Source organism: Pelophylax lessonae, assembly GCF_965119305.1.
Source record: "Pelophylax lessonae genome assembly, chromosome: 5".
Lineage (NCBI taxonomy): Eukaryota > Metazoa > Chordata > Amphibia > Anura > Ranidae > Pelophylax > Pelophylax lessonae.
Genome location: NC_138772.1, coordinates 559,239,077 through 559,256,461, shown reverse-complemented (window position 1 = coordinate 559,256,461; position 17,385 = coordinate 559,239,077). Strand labels below are relative to the sequence as shown.

Here is a 17,385-nt window from a genome sequence, read left to right as displayed (position 1 = left end):
AGAGGAGAAGGCGGGGAATGTCCACCAACAAGAACAGTGGTTGGAGGAGAAGGCGGGGAATGTCCACCAATGAGCACACAGTGGTTGGAGGAGAAGGCGGGGAATGTCCACCAACAAGAACAGTGGTTGGAGGAGAAGGCGGGGAATGTCCACCAACGAGCACACAGTGGTTGGAGGAGAAGGCGGGGAATGTCCACCAACGAGCACACAGTGGTAGGAGGAGAAGGCGGGGAATGTCCACCAACGAGCACACAGTGGTTGGAGGAGAAGGCGGGGAATGTCCACCAACGAGCACACAGTGGTTGGAGGAGAAGGTGGGCACACAGTGGTTGGAGAAGGCTGAGAATGTCCACCAATGAGCACACAGTGGTTGGAGGAGAAAGTGGGGAATGTCTACCAATGAGCACACAGTGGTTGGAGGAGAAGGCGGGCATACAGTGGTTGGAGAAGGCTGAGAATGTCCACCAATGCGCACACAGTGGTTGGAGGAGAAGGCGGGGAATATCCACCAACGAGCACACAGTGGTTGGAGGAGAAGGTGGGCAAACAGTGGTTGGAGAAGGCTGGGAATGTCCACCAATGAGCACACAGTGGTTGGAGGAGAAGGCGGGGAATGTCCACCAACGAGCACACAGTGGTAGGAGGAGAAGGCGGGGAATGTCCACCAACGAGCACACAGTGGTTGGAGGAGAAGGCGGGGAATGTCCACCAACGAGCACACAGTGGTTGGAGGAGAAGGTGGGCACACAGTGGTTGGAGAAGGCTGAGAATGTCCACCAATGAGCACACAGTGGTTGGAGGAGAAAGTGGGGAATGTCTACCAATGAGCACACAGTGGTTGGAGGAGAAGGCGGGCATACAGTGGTTGGAGAAGGCTGAGAATGTCCACCAATGCGCACACAGTGGTTGGAGGAGAAGGCGGGGAATATCCACCAACGAGCACACAGTGGTTGGAGGAGAAGGTGGGCAAACAGTGGTTGGAGAAGGCTGGGAATGTCCACCAATGAGCACACAGTGGTTGGAGGAGAAAGTGGGGAATGTCTACCAATGAGCACACAGTGGTTGGAGAAGGCGGGCACACAGTGGTTGGAGAAGGCTGAGAATATTCACCAATGAGCATACAGTGGTTGGAGGAGAAGGCGGGGAATGTCCTTGCATGGCCTAGTCAGAGCCCAAACTTAAATCCCATTGAAAATCTGTAGAATGACTGAAGACTGCAATCCACAAATGCTCACCATCAAATGTGATTAAAGGCTGGAATTACAGTAAAAGGGGGGTACAACAAAATATTGACACAAGGGGGGGGGGGGATCCTTTTTCCAACTCAGTGATTCTGTGATTTTTTTCTGACATGTTGGTGTTCTATCTTTCACTTGGATGTTATAAGTTGCACTGAGTAAATACAGCTGGATAAAACAAAATCCGTGTCTGTCTTCATTTCAGGCTGCAAAGCAACAAAATGTGATTATTTTAAAGGGGGATGATTTTTTCTATACCCGCTATATCTCTGAGTCACTCTCAAAGATGTGATGGATGCTGGGATGCCAACCTTTCTAGGCTCCCCCATGTTTTCTGTGTTTCACTTTGCTGCTGTCAATCATGGACAGGAAGTTAAAGGTGCAGAGTAATGTCCATATAGGGGTCACGTAGTGGTGGTCCTCAGGGCTCAAATGGGATACCGCTAAGGGAGTAAGATAAAGACCGAGGGAACAACCCGGGGTATCCACCAAAAAAGAGTAATACCCATATAGTAGTCACGTGGTGGTGGACCTCATAATTTAAATTGGGTACAGCTGAGGAAGAAAGATAATGGCCCCAGAGAACAACCAAAAAATCAAAAGGAAAGGCGGGGGGGGCCCTTATAGTGTAATGGGGAAAGAAAATGGGGAGAGATTCTGTTTTGACACCAGATCAGACAGCAATCATAAATACATGCCAGGGCCCTATCCCTCAAACAGTAAAGTAGAAAAAAGGGGGGAGATTCCACCCCCTTTCTCTCCCTCGGGAGGAAAAAGGGATGGAAGCACTAAGAGGGATTTTGGAGGTACCAGGCAAGAATACACATATAAACAGTGATAAAAAAAACAGTACAATTTATTAATATATCCTCATTAAAAGTCATTAACATTTATTAATACAATAACAATACATTCTCTGACATGGTGTGCCTCGCAAAAAATAGTAGTTGGAGCACATGTGGGTAATTCCGGATCGACGCGTTTCGCCCAAAGCTAGGGGCTCCGGATATACGCGTTTCGCCCAAAGCTAGGGGCTTCCTCAGGATGCCAGATACGAATTAACACCACTTTAATTGTAGGCAAAAAATACCAGAGAGTCCAGCAGGTGAGGACAGCCAAAAACTGTAGCTGGCTCACGTGGAAACCACCATGGACGAAATATAAAATCAATGTCATCCGTTGCTGCGCATGAATCAGCCAGCCTGTGGAAACTCTGTAAGTATACAAAGAGATATACCATACTTCTTTACCCTGAAGAAATCAGAAACAAAAGAGGAGTATATGTAGTAGATGAATAGGCTTCCAAGGAGCCGTTTCCTATATCAGCTATATGAGTAGAGCAGGGTCAGCAAATCCCAAAATAAACCGACCCTCTCTCACTGCTTATTTGACCCAACAGTCCTCAGAAGGAAGTTGTCAGAGAAATGGCCATGCTGCAACTGGCAACTCCGCCAGTACTTCCAATGGCCGCAATGGACTCAGGCCATAGACTCATTGTCAGTGAAATGGTTGTGCTGCAACTGGCAACTTCGCCAGTACTTCCAATGGCCGCAATGGACTCAGGCCATAGACGAATTCACTGGCCTATAAAAGGACTCTGCTCAGCCCATCCAATTGCTGGATTGTCTTCAGCTCCTCCCGTTTCCTAAGCACTGCTACTTCCTGGATTCCAGTTTGACCCGGCTTGTTCCTGACCTGTCTGCTCTCTCTCCTGGCTTTGACCCTCGCCTTAGTCTGACCATCCCTGCTCCAGTTTGGCTCTCCCGTTATCTGATCTCGGCTTGGCTCACGGATTTGCTTCCTGTCTACCTGCCCTCCAGTACCTGATCTCGGCTTTCCCACGGACTTGTCTGTTTCGGGCCTTCCTGCTACACCTTTGGCTTGCACCTGTTGCAGCTTCCTGCCGAGCCCTGTGTTTGACCCCCGGCCGGTCTTACACCTACTGCCTGGTTGTTCCTGGTTCCTCCTTGGACTGTCCGGTGTATTCCTGCCCAGCACTCTGCTAGAGACCGCCTGTCTACCATCAGGACCATGCGGGCAACCAGTGCTTCTGTGGACGCTACACCCTCTGTCTCAACCCCAGGGGTGTGCCGCACTCAGCCACAAGGGGAGCCCTCTCTGCATTTCGGCCTCGGATCAGGTATGTGACAGAAGTATAGCCAGGATTCCCACTGTCTCGTGAAGTAGAACAGCTGATCCACTGCCTCACACCGTCTCCTCACGTCTGATTACAGACAGCTGAGCATATCTGGGATCCTGAGGAAGCCCCTAGCTTTGGGCGAAATGCGTAAATCCAGAATTACCCACATTTGCTCCAACTACTATTTTTTTGCCCAGCGAGGCACACCATGTCAGAGAATGTATTGTTATTATATTATTAAATGTTAATGACTTTTAATGAGGATATATTAATAAATTGTACTGTTTTTTAATCACTGTTTATATGTGTATTCTTGCCTGGTACCTCCAAAATCCCTCCTAATGCTTCCATTCATTTTTCCTCCTGAGGGAGAGAAAGGGGGTGGAATCTCCCCCCTCATAGTGTAATATGTACATATGTAGAGCTAATGGTTACAATAATAGCGATTTAGGTAGAAGTACTCAAAATAATGACTTACCTTTGGTGAGGTTGCGGTGTCCCTGTTGGGTAGGACACTCAAACTTCTTAGTACCTGAGTGGAGGATATTCCTGTAGGCCAGGTCGCTCTCAATGACTCAGGGGGTTCATGTCCTAGGTCCTTAGGAGGGGCCATCGGGAGCAGGCCCGGTGCTAGACTATTTTGCACCCTAGGCAAGACCAGCTACTTGCACCCCCCCGCCAACAAAAAAAAAAAAAAACTGTACACATTGCCCCCTTCCTGTACATAATGACCTTCCCTTTTAACTCTACACTCCCCTTTCTGTATACACTGCCCCCTTTAATCCTACACCCCCCTTCCTGGACACACTGCCCCCCTTTAACCCTACACCCCCCTTCATATACACACTGCCCCCCTCAACCCTACACCCCCTTCATATACACACTGCCCCCCTCAACCCTACACCCCGCTTCATATACACACTGCCCCCCTCAACCCTACACTCCCCTTCATATACTCACTGCCCCCCTTTAACCCTGCACCCCCCTTCATATACACACTGCCCCCCTTTAACCCTACACCCCCATATACACACGGCCCCCTTTAACCCTACACTCCCCTTCATATACACACTGCCCCCCTCAACCTTACACTCCCCTTCATATACTCCCTGCCCCCCTTCAACCCTGCACCCCCCTTCATATACACACTGCCCCCCTTTAACCCTACACCCCCATATACACACTGCCCCCTTTAATCCTACACCCCCCTTCCTGGACACACTGCCCTCCTTTAACCCTGCACCCCGCTTCATATACACACTGCCCCCCTCAACCCTACACTCCCCTTCATGTACACACTGCCCCCCTCAACCCTACACTCCTCTTCATATACTCACTGCCCCCCTTTAACCCTGCACCCCCTTCATATACACACTGCCCCCCCTTTAACCCTACACCCCCATATACACACGGCCCCCTTTAACCCTACACCCCCCTTCCTATACACCCTACACCCCCTTCATATACACACTGCCCCCCTTTACCCCTACACCCCCCTTCATATACACACTGCCCCCCTTTAACTGTACACACCTCTTCATATACAAAGTGCCCCCTCTCTAGAGGTGACATCCACAGGGGATGAGGAGGTGACAGGAGAGGAATGTAGCACTGGCCATGGCTGCGCCCTAGGTGGCAGTGTGCCCTAGGCGGCCGCCTAGTTTGCCTAGTGGAAGCACCGGCCCTGATCGGGAGGATATTCAGCTTGTTGTTTGAGAAGGAACAAAACCCTGTTGATATGTCGAACGCGTTTCATGGTTCAAACCCCAAAGTATGATGTTCCGTTCAACAAATCAAAGGGTTTTTTTTTTTGTCCCTCTCAAACTGCAAGAGTAATGCTCATATCAACCAACCAGAATTCATCTTGTACTGCTGAGACTTCAGTAAACTGGTGGCTAAGGATTGTTGCACATTGCACTACAATCCTTATTCAAGTCTGTAGATGTAAACCCTCCACCCCGTGCCCCCCCCCCCCCATTTTTTGTTGCAAATATATATAAATTTATTATATTGCGACCACTTTACATTCCCACTCCGGAGAATTTCGTTTTAACCAATAAGACAAATTCCCACAATCTTTACTATGTGCACATACAGCGACACAATTGGGTAATGGTTTTCTATTTATTTGTAGATTTAAAATGATTTATTTTCTTTGACCTATACATTTCCGACATCAGGGGCGGGGCTACGTCTCAAACGAGTGGCTCCGCCTATGTCTGTTGAGCGCGGTCTGGTACCTGAAGAACCGATCGCATTCTGTACACTTAAAGGGCATTTCCCCAGTATGGATGCGTTGGTGGACCGCCATGTTGCACTGCTGGCTGAACCGTTTTCCGCACTCAGGGCAGGCGTAAGGGCGTTCCCCGCTGTGAATTCTCTGGTGGATCGTCAACTTGGAGCGTTTAATAAAGCTTTTGCCGCATTCGCTGCACACATAAGGCTTCTCGTCGGTGTGGGTTTTGCGGTGCTCTGTTAAGCGGGACCATTGGATGAAAGACTTGCCGCACTGTGAGCATTTGAAGGGGCGCTCCCCGGTGTGCGTGCGAAGGTGGACGACCAACTTGGATTTCTCCAGGAAAGTTTTATCACACTCGCTGCAGCTGTACTGCTTCTCTGGGGGCCACACAGCCGCCAGGTACTGACTCAAGGGGGACCATGGAAGATACGCATCTTCTAAGTCCTCGGTGACATCTGGTTTATTCTCGGTGTCGGCTGTCCGAGTCGGTACAGGTTCCGCTCCACTCTCAGGTCCTTTAGTGGCATCATCAGAGCAGGAGGTTTGGAGGTCTAGCTGCTCTTTTTGGAAGGTCTTCTCCTTTATGTCAGTGCAGTTTTGTGGTTGCGACTCATCATAGGTTGTCCTCCTTGAGAGGTCATGATGGTTCATTTGTTGTGGTGCTTGATGGGTCTTCTTGAATACATTAGGGCTGCTCATTGGTTGGGGCTCAGGGGAAGTCTTCTTGCATAGGTCTATGTCATTATGTGGTTGTGACTTGTGACAAGTTTTCCTGCAAACAGAAAGACTATTGGGTGAATGTGGTTCATTAGATGTCTTCTTGTGTGTTCCCTGTGTGTCCACCTCTTGTGGTTCACGATGGGTCTTCTTGAATACATTAGGGCTGTTCATTGGTTGGGACTCAGGGGAAGTCTTCTTGCATAGGTCTATGTCATTATGTGGTTGTGACTTGTGACAAGTTTTCCTGCAAACAGAAAGACTATTGGGTGAATGTGGTTCATTAGATGTCTTCTTGTGTGTTCCCTGCGTGTCCACCTCTTGTGGTTCACGATGGGTCTTCTTGAATACATTGGGGCTGTTCATTGGTTGGGGTTCAGGGGAAGTCTTCTTGCATAGGTCTATGTCATTATGTGGTTGTGACTTGTGACAAGTTTTCCTGCAAACAGAAAGACTATTGGGTGAATGTGGTTCATTAGATGTCTTCTTGTGTGTTCCATGCGTGTCCACCTCTTGTGGTTCACGATGGGGCTTCTTGCAAATGTCAGGTCCTTTCTTTGGCTTAGGCTCACAAAGTTTATTCTTGAACAAGTCAAGGCCATTCCTTGTTTGTATTTCATGTTGGGATTTGCATATTTTAGGGATATTATGTTCTTTCTCAGAAGAAGTCATTTTGTAAGCATTACGGACACTTAAAGGTTCATGATTCTTCTTCTTGCATTCATCAAGGTCACTGGATGGTTGAGGTTGCTGATTGCTGTTCATGCATACATTAGAAATATCTGAAGGCTGTGGCTTGTGCCTGGCCTTCTGACGCCTGTCTTGGTCCCTTAGTGGCTCATGAACCTTCATATGAAGTTTAAGGTTGGAGTTCTGGCTGAAGGCTTTATCACATAAAGTGCATCTGTAGGGTTTTTCCCCTGAATGAGATCTTTGGTGGACCACAAGAGCATAATGGTGGCTAAAACTCTTATCACATTCACCACATTTGAAAGGCTTTTGTCTGGTATGTGTCCGTTGGTGGCCGACCAGATTAGACTGCTGGCTAAAGCTTTTGCCGCACTCAGAACACTTGTATGGTCGTTCCCCGGTGTGGACGCGGAGGTGGACAATAAGTTTGGACATTTTAATGAAGCTCTTCTCGCACTCAGTGCACTGGAATGGCCTGTCCCCAGAATGAGTCCTCTTGTGCTCCACCAGGTTGGATGGATAGTGGAAAGTCTTGTCGCACTGGTCGCATTTATAGGGTTTATCGCCGTTATGGATACGCAGGTGTTCCTTAAGGTGGGACCTCTTGGTGAAGCCTTTCCCGCACACTGAGCACTGAAATGGTTTCTCTCCCGTGTGAGTCCTGTGGTGTTCCACCAACTTTGAGCGTTGGTTGTAACTTTTCTCACACAGTGTACACTTGTATGGCCTGTCCTCGATGTGGCATTTTCTGTGCACCACCAGTTGTGCCCTTTTAGTGAAGCTCCTCCCACATTCAAGGCACTTAAAGATCTTCTCCCCAGTGTGGGTCCTCTGGTGCAGAGAGAGGACCGACCTGTTGATAAAGGTTTTGTCGCAGTTATTGCACTTGAAGACCTTTCCACCAGGAGCAACAGACTGGGAGGTAACTGGTTTTACCGTGTCAGTTTTACTTGGACTTGGGACTTTTCTGTGGTCCCGGGCCTGCTTCTGGGAATCTTCTGGTTTTATGGCTTGTCTTGTATTGGCATGTTTGGCCTTCTCCTGGTCATGGGTCCGTCTATGTGAAGCAAGTAAGGACCAGCTACCAAAGATCATCTTACACTCCAAACACCGGTGAAGTTTCTTAGCAGATGGAGGTTTCTGGTTCTCACGCTGGGTGACTCCATTTGTTAGATGTCCTGAAGAACCAGGAGAATAATTCTGGAATGTCCTCTGAACCGCAATGGGTGACCCCTTCTCTTCATCTGCCCCTGAAACAACAAATATTTAAATCACTTGTTCCTTTGTGGGTAGACTGAAGGCCTGAGGACATAGCTTCACTTACCCAAAGGGTCTTCAGAATATCGAACTATCCATTTATCATCTTCCGTGAAGACCCTCGGTGGGGGAGGGGGTTGGTGATACTCGTATCCTGTGAAAAAAATATGTCATTTTTAGTGAGCCACAGCACGATATTCAAGCATGTATAGCTTTAACACATTACACCAGGCTTGGAGGAGTTATGCAAATATCAAAATGCCTTGATGGGTGGGTGTCTGTTTGGAGGAGTGGATGTTCCTAGGCAAGTTGGATGATGATGAATGTAATCCAGCCAGGAAATGAGGCGGGCCCTGAGCTGGGATCTCGATGATCTCCTGCAGACTTTAAGTAATATGCCCAGCCCTTCAGGCTTGGTCTTCTCCTCCAAGCCAAGGACCCCCCTGTTCCAGGCCTCTTTTTTTGGTTTTGGATGGAGTGTGGAAGGGTTGGAACTAGAAATCGACTGATTATCGGCAAAGCCGATATATCGAGGGCCGATATGCACTTTCCCCCGATATATATCAGAATCGCCCACCAAGGTGACCGATATTGCCAATATTTCGGGAAAGTGCTGTACCGGAGTGATGCCTGCAGCTAGCCGACGGTCGACTGTCTTGTAATGACAACCGATGCGGCTGAGGAGCCGCTTGGCTGTCATTTCAAGGAGCAGGAGGGGACTTCCCCCCCCCCCCCTCCTACCACCTTCCGCGGCTCGCCCGGGTCTCTGGTCCCACTGGGAGACCCGGGCAACCAGTCTGCCGGCCGCTGAAGACCCAATCAAAGCCGCATTTGACTCTGATCAGGTCTCCATGCAAAAACCCAGAAGTGATGTCATGACAGTACCCGGAAGTGACATCACTTCCGGGTACTGTGAGGCGCCAGATAGAAAAAAAAGACAGTCAAACTTGGCGTTTTTGAATGCTTTTAAGTGCAGAGGAGGGGTTTGGGGTCTTTTAGACCCCCAGATCCCTCCACAAGAGTACCTCTAAAGCAAAAAAAATGTTTTTTAAATGTACAAAAATATTGGCCGATTCCGATATGCACTGACCAAAATATCAGTATCGGCAATGAAAAAACGATATTGGTCGATCACTAGTTGGAACCTCTGTCAGTGACCCCACTAGGAGGATTCACCCTTCTATTAGTCCCAATGACAGCTATCACCAAGACAATAGCTGTCACTCCCAGACAGGACAAAACATTTTGGCTAGAGAACCCCTTTACCATTTAGTTAAAGGGATTCATTAGAATCATATATGGAATATGGAAATGGGAGAAGCTTTGGAGGAACCCCATAGATAGCTATGGTGGTGAGTTGTGACCATTCAGCGCTATGGGCAGCCTGTTTTTTGGTGCTGTGGAGTACTGGCAGTTCTGGGTCCACATCTCCAAGGGGGGTTGAGGAGAGAGCAGAGCCCAGACTGTAAGAGGAGAGTCCTGTCATCCTGTGAACACCCGAGGAGAAGTGAGAGCATAGCCCAGTGGATACCTACTCACTGGCCTGTTGGGTGACTCATATAGTGCCTGAGTCTGAAGGAACTTCACTTTTCACTGCCCTGATTCTGGTGGGCATCTTACTTAGTGTCACCTATTGACTGGACACCCTTTGCCTGATTCGGTCGTGATGGTAGGAACACTGTATTGTACCAGTACCGGCAGGCACCCTGTGCATGGTACTGGTCGTAGGAGGCACCCTGTATATGGTACCTGACCTGGCTATTCCCACGTACATTGTACTGGTCCTGGCAGCAGCCCTGTATAAGGTACTTGACCTAGCCATCACTGCATACATGGCACTGGTCCTGGTGGGTACCCTGTACATGGCACTCGACCTGGCCATCCTCCCATACATGGTAGTGGTGGGAACCCTAAATCCCCCCATACATGGTACTGGTTCTGGGGACCACCCTGTATATGGTACTCGACCTGGCCATCCCCCGATACATGGTACTGGTCCTGGTGGCCACCCTGTATATGGTACCCAGCTTGGCCATCCCCCCATTCATGGTACTGGCCCTGGCAGCTACCATGTTCTGTATATGTTTCCCGGCTTGGCAATGCCCCCCCATACATGGTACTGGTCCTGGCTCCACCCTGTACATGATACCCGACATGGCCCTCCCCCCATACATGGTACTGGTCCTGGCGGCCACCCTGCATATGGTACCCGACCTGGTCATCTCCCTATACGTGGTACTGGTCCTGGAGGCCATCCTGTATAAGGTTCCTAACCTGGCTTTCCCTTATATATGGTACTGGTCCTGGGTGCTCAGCCTGTAGCCCTCCAGCTGTTGCGGAACTACAGGTCCCAGGAGACATTGCAAAGGCTGACAGTTACAAGCATGACTCTCAAAAGCAGAGGCATGATGGAACTTGTAGTTCCGCAACAGCTAGAGAGCCACAGGTTGAGCCCCCATGCTGTATATGATATCCAACCTGGCCATCCCCCCCATACATAGTACTGGTCCTGGAGGCCACCCTGTATATGGTACCTGACCTGGCTATCCACCCATTTATGGTACTGGTCCTAGCGACCACCCTGAATATTATACCCGACCTGGCCATTCCCCCATACATGGTACTGGTCCTAGCGACCACCCTGAATATGATACCCGACCTGGCCATCCCCCCATACATGGTACTGGTCCTGGCGTCTATCCTGCATATGGTACCCAACCTGGCTATTCCCCCATACATGGTACTGGTCCTGGCGTCCACCCTGCATATGAAACCCAACCTGGCCACCTCCCCATACATGGTACTGATCCTGGGGTCCCCCTGTATATGGTACCCAACCTGGCCATCCCCCCCATACATGGTGCTGGTCCTTGTGGCCACCCTGTATATGGTACCCAACCTGGCCATCCCCCCAAACATGGTACTGATCCTGGTGGCCACCCTGTACATGGCACCTGGTCATCTCCCTATACATGGTACTGGTTCTGGTGGCCACCCTGTATATGGTACCCAAACTGGTCATCCCCCCAAACAGGGTACTGGTCCTGGCAGCCACCCTGTATATGGCACCTGACCTTGTCATCTCCCTATACATGGTACTGGTCCTGGCGGCCACCCTGCATATGGAACCCAACCTGGCCACCCCCCATACATAGCACTGATCCTGGGGTCCCCCCTGTATATGGTACCCAACCTAGCCATCCCCCCCATACATGGTACTAGTCCTGGCGGCCACCCTGTACATGGCACCTGGTCACCTCCCTATACATTGTACTGGTCCTGGCGGCCACCCTGTATATGGTACCCAATCTGGCCATCCCCCCATACATTGTACTGGTCCTGGTGGGCACCTTGTTTATGGTACTTGGCCTGGCAATTTCCCTATACATGGTACCCAGCCTAGCCACCCCCCCATACATGGTACTGGTCCTGGCGGCCACCCTGTACATGGCACCTGGTCACCTCCCTATACATTGTACTGGTCCTGGCGGCCACCCTGTATATGGTACCCAATCTGGCCATCCCCCCCATACATTGTACTGGTCCTGGTGGGCACCTTGTTTATGGTACTTGGCCTGGCAATTTCCCTATACATGGTACCCAGCCTAGCCACCCCCCCATACATGGTACTGGTCCTGGTGGCCACCCTGCACATGGTACCTAGCCTAGCCATCCCCCTATACATGGTACTGGTCCTGGTGGCCACCCTGTACAGGTTTCTCGGGGGGGGGGGGGGTAATTAAAAGGACTGTTTGGGGAGTTTTTACAGATTTATGTTCTATGTTGTGGTCAGGAAAACAAAAAAATCCTGTATGAAATATAAATCCGGTATAATCCATACATACCCAGTGATAGGACGGCCTCCAGATTGTCCCTCATCACCTCCTGGTACAGCTCTCTTTGCCACTCCTCTAGATGGCGCCATTCCTCCTCCAGGAAATACACCGCCACCTCATCGAAGGTAATGGGGACCTGCAGGCCAGAAAACAACTCTGAGAACATGCTTGTGAGGTCATGTGAGATAGGACGGTATTTCTACTGATGGTGGAAAATCAATGTGTGTCCAATGACTATGCTGGGAGAAGCTGCCCCTTCCGTTCTGCAGTCTATAGGCACAAGCCTACAGGACTTAATGGGAGATCCGGTCTAGGCGGCACAGCTTGTTTTGGATTTAACTCAACTGGGAATTCTTCCAACCAAAATCTCACCCGCAGCCATAGAACTACAAGTCCCAGTACAGAAATGGTACAATCTGCTTTAGATTTACCGAAAATATTTTACGTGATGACAAACCAAAGCAATCCATTCACTTTGTATCAGATCAGACAGGACCCATGTACTACATAGTTGTTGGTAGATCTAATGGAGATTGTACAATCAGATTGTATGGTCATCCATCAACTTTAATCTACCAAACCTATGAGGACCAACCTGTACTATCCAATCAGAATGCTTGATTCTCCTCCTCTCCCTCCTGCAGGCATTCAGCAGGCGCAGGAGGAATATGGAAAGATCAATTCCTCTTTATGCAGCTGCCCCACCGCCCCTCCTATCCAACGTCTTTTGCTGGCCCCCCAGTGCTATCCAGCGCCCCCCCCCAGTGCTGTCCAGCCCCCCCCGTGCTCTGCAGCCCCCCTCCCCAGTGCTCCTTAGCCCCTCCCTCCTCCCAGTCCTCTTCAGCTCCCCACAGTGCTTTTCAGCCCCCCCCCCATGCTCTCTGGCTCCGCCAGTGCTCTCCAACCCCCTGTGCACCCTGCCCTTCCCCCCCTCAGTGATCCCCTTTACCTCCCCATGCTCTCCAGTTCCCCCCCCCCCCCCCAGTGCTTTCCAGTTCCCCCCGGGGGTCTCCAGTCCCCCTCCCCCCGTGCTCTCCATCCCTCTGGTTTTCCCTGCCCCCCCCCCACTTTCCAACACCCCTGCAATGCTGTCCAAACCCCCCCCCCTCCTTTAATTCTCTCCAGTGCTCTCTGCGCTCTCCGGCCCCCCTAGTGCTCTTCTATCTTCTATCATGTCTGCAGTCTCTGACCACCTCCTGTACTATGTCTGCAGTCTCTTTTTTTTTTTTTTTTTTTAATTCTTTTTATTGATTATTGCAACAAGAAAAATACAGACAACAGTTACCAGTCCCTGTTACAGGCGGGACGGCACAACAACCCATCATAACCCACCCCACCCCCCAACCCCTGGGCAGCGCATCCAACAGAACTGAGTAATAGGGCCCGGGAGCGACTGGAGCAGAACAGCCCACCCCAGGCCGCCCCTCCAGCCACAGAGGTGCAGGATACAAATACAGCACATTACAGCTGAATCAGAACATAAAATTAAAAAGGTAAAAATAATGGAGTCATTCCCAGACTGAACAGAAAAGAACTAGGGAAAGAATGGGCCTAATAGACAACCATGGTGGAGTCGTTACCTAGACATAACTATCCCACTGTCTCTGTAGATTCCACCCAAGCCTTCCACACCTTCTCAAATTTTCGGAGACAACCCCGGGACACATATGTAGCCTTATATAAAGGTAAGACAGCGTTTACCAGCCCCTTCCAAAATTCCAACGAAGGAGGGGACATGTCTGCAGTCTCTTACCATCTCCTGTATCATGTCTGCAGTCTCTGACCATCTCCTGTACAATGTCTGCAGTCTCTGACCATCTCCTGTACTATGTCTGCAGTCTCTGACCATCTCCTGTACTATGTCTGCAGTCTCTTACCATCTCCTGTACTATGTCTGCAGTCTCTGACCATCTCCTGTACTATGTCTGCAGTCTCTGACCATCTCCTGTACTATGTCTGCAGTCTCTTACCATCTCCTGTACTATGTCTGCAGTCTCTGACCATCTCCTGTACTATGTCTGCAGTCTCTGACCATCTCCTGTACTATGTCTGCAGTCTCTGACCATCTCCTGTACTATGTCTGCAGTCTCTTACCATCTCCTGTACCATGTCTGCAGTCTCTGACCAACTCCTGTATCATGTCTGCAGTCTCAGACCATCTCCTGTATCATGTCTGCAGTCTCGGACCATCTCCTGTATCATGTCTGCAGTCTCTGATCATCTCCTGTACTATGTCTGCAGTCTCTGACCATCACCTGTACCATGTCTGCAGTCTCTGACCATCTCTTGTATCATGTCTGCAGTCTCTGACCATCTCTTGTATCATGTCTGCAGTCTCTGACCATCTCCTGTACTAGGTCTGCAGTCTCTTACCATCCCCTATACTATGTCTGCAGTCTCTGACCATCTCCTGTACCATGTCTGCAGTCTCTGACCATCTCTTGTATCATGTCTGCAGTCTCTGACCATCTCTTGTATCATGTCTGCAGTCTCTGACCATCTCTTGTATCATGTCTGCAGTCTCTGACCATCTCTTGTATCATGTCTGCAGTCTCTGACCATCTCCTGTATCATGTCTGCAGTCTCTGACCATCTCCTGTACTAGGTCTGCAGTCTCTTACCATCCCCTATACTAGGTCTGCAGTCTCTTACCATCCCCTGTACCATGTCTGCAGTCTGCAGGGGGGGGGGGGGCACTGTAATGGGGGGCTGTGAAATATGTGCTATAAATATTCTTGAAAGCATTACAAATTGTTGTGGGTGTTTTTACTTTTTACATTTTTTTTGGAGGGGGGGGGGGGTGCCAGATATAGGATCTGCCCCGGGTGCCAAGTGCTCTGGGTACACCACTGGGTGAGCCTTAGGGTTACCATTAACTATGTGGCACAGGGATACAGATTGGATACAGATTGAATACATTGCTTAGATTTGTCCTCTTAACAGGCTCACCACAATCTGATTGTACAATCTCCTTTAGATCTACCAACTATAAAGTGCAAGGGCCGGCCTGATTGGATACATTAGGGAAGTCCCCATATTACATTGTTTTGGTAAAAGTGAAATTGATTGTACAGAGATTGTATGGCAAGATTGTAAAATGAATGGTGAGCCATAGAGTTACTGTTATAAGATTGTCCAATGCGATTGAATAGTGTATGGTCATACACACACACAGACTCTGTAGAATCGCACACACAAAATACAATCGGTATAATTCTGTGACATTCGTTCTGTCTCACCCAGTCGTCTCCTAATATTCTATGTCTCACGTCTTCTGATGTCGGCCGATTACGGCTCACACATTGAACAATCCGGTTGTATGGTATGCATAGGACGATACACACATGGCAAGCGGTCAATCTGCCAAAGCTGCAACCTGATTGGTTGTTCTGGGTTGTCGCACTCAACTGTTGGTCAAACGTTTAAAGACGCCATGTGACGCCATACATGAGATTCCGAAGGGTTAATCCCGAATACTCACCGACCACCGAGCTCTCGCAGACATCATTAACCCTTCGCAGGACTCAGATCCCTACAGAGAGCCGAGATCCCGGAGAGATCTGGGAGTCGGTGAGTGGAAACGTCCAATAATATCGCTGACAGAGGCAGTGGGGCTCTGGGTGACATCTCTCTCCTATATATCCTACTGCTGCCTCCACACCAGTCACATGACCCCTCCCTCTACGTCACAACTACAACTCCCAGAATCCTTTGTGGCTGTAATGTGAGATCTGACCCCAGGATCTGATCAATGTGTACCGTGCCACCGAGGAGGACGGCAATATAGACTTGTGATTGAGAATAATAATGATTACATTATATCTCTTATTAGGGAGGAATTTCCATACATTGTATCCTCATCATCCCCATACATTGTATCCTCATCATCTCCATACATTGTATCCTCATCATCTCTATACATTGTATCCTCATCATCTCCATACATTGTATCCTCATCATCTCCATACATTGTATCCTCATCATCTCTATACATTGTATCCTCATCATCTCCATACATTGTATCCTCATCATCTCCATACATTGTATCCTCATCATCTCTATATATTGTATCTTCCTTATCTCTATTAGGGATGAGCTTCGAGTTTGAGTCGAGCCTAAGTTCGACTCGAAAATCGGTCATTTGCTCGTTCGTCGAATGACTAACAAATGTGCTTCTTCGCGGGAAATTCGAGTTTCCCATAATGCACTGCACGCACGCCGCGCGTGCAGTGCATTATGTGATTGGCCAAAGCATGCACCCTGACCTCATGCTTTGGCCAATCAAATGATCTCTGTCCTGATTGGACTAAAGGCAGGCTGCATTTATACAATCATGGCTCAGGGGCCAAGTACACGCCCCACATTCCACAAAGGGCTGCTTGCGCAGCCGCAGCGTGTAGTGTGATTGTGCGGTGATCAGACAGGGACAGGCATGCGATTCAGGCAGGGAGAGAGTAGTTTTTTTGGAGTCAGACAGTGCAGAGAGACATTTGTAGCAGTATAGGGAGGGCGGGGTTCCTGGGTGAGGTAGGGATAGATTGATTTCTTTACATCATATCAGACAGTATAGGGAGGGTCAAGGTTCCTGTGTGAGGGATAGATTCATTTCTTTACATCAGATACCAGTACCAGTATTGTTCATCGGTCAGTTTCTGCAACATTCTAAGATCTTTATAGACATCACTGCAGAGATCAGCCACAGTAACCTTAGCGCTCATTTGTGGTTTTATCTATAGGGGGTCACATACCTGTGGGAATAGAGATCACTACAGATATCAGCCACAGTAACCTTTGCTCAGTTGCGGATCTTTCTAAAGGGATGACAGATCATCCATCTATAGGATTATAGATTGCATCAGATATCAGTGAGAGTATTGATAATCGGTCACTTGCGTACATCTATAACCACCACAGCTCATCTATAGGGCTATCAATTACATCATATTCGGTCATTGAGTATCTATTGGTCAGTTGCGTATACCCTATATTGATCTGTATCAACATAATGTCCGAAAGGCTGACAAGGAGAGGCCGACGCTCACAGGCCACGAAAAGAGGGCAAGCAGCCTCTGTGTCCATTGTGAAAAGTGGTGGTCACATTCGACATGCATCCTCTGCAGGCGGGGCACTCCCGTCCTTTATTTCCAGTGCTGCCCATGCTATTCATCCACAAGCTGTGGAAGAGTTGGTGGAGTGGATCAATAAGCCATCCTCATCCTCCTCTTCCTCTGACACCCACGCTCCCAGTAGTTTGCCTTCCACCGCAGC

At 49.3% G+C, this 17,385-nt stretch overlaps 1 protein-coding gene across 1 annotated transcript in view; it reads right to left on the bottom strand.

Annotated features, from left to right (window-relative positions):
• Positions 1 to 5,488: 5,488 nt before the first annotated feature.
• LOC309556612 (uncharacterized protein) overlaps positions 5,489 to 17,385 on the bottom strand; it is a 48,831-nt gene continuing 36,934 nt past the window's right edge. The window contains exons 4-7 of the mRNA XM_082259048.1: positions 15,599 to 15,649; positions 12,127 to 12,253; positions 8,349 to 8,435; positions 5,489 to 8,274 (exon numbers count right to left, since the gene is read on the bottom strand). Coding sequence (XP_082115174.1) covers positions 5,567 to 8,274; positions 8,349 to 8,435; positions 12,127 to 12,253; positions 15,599 to 15,649 — 2,973 coding nt within the window. The 3' untranslated portion in view covers positions 5,489 to 5,566. The remainder of the gene's footprint in view (positions 8,275 to 8,348; positions 8,436 to 12,126; positions 12,254 to 15,598; positions 15,650 to 17,385) is intronic.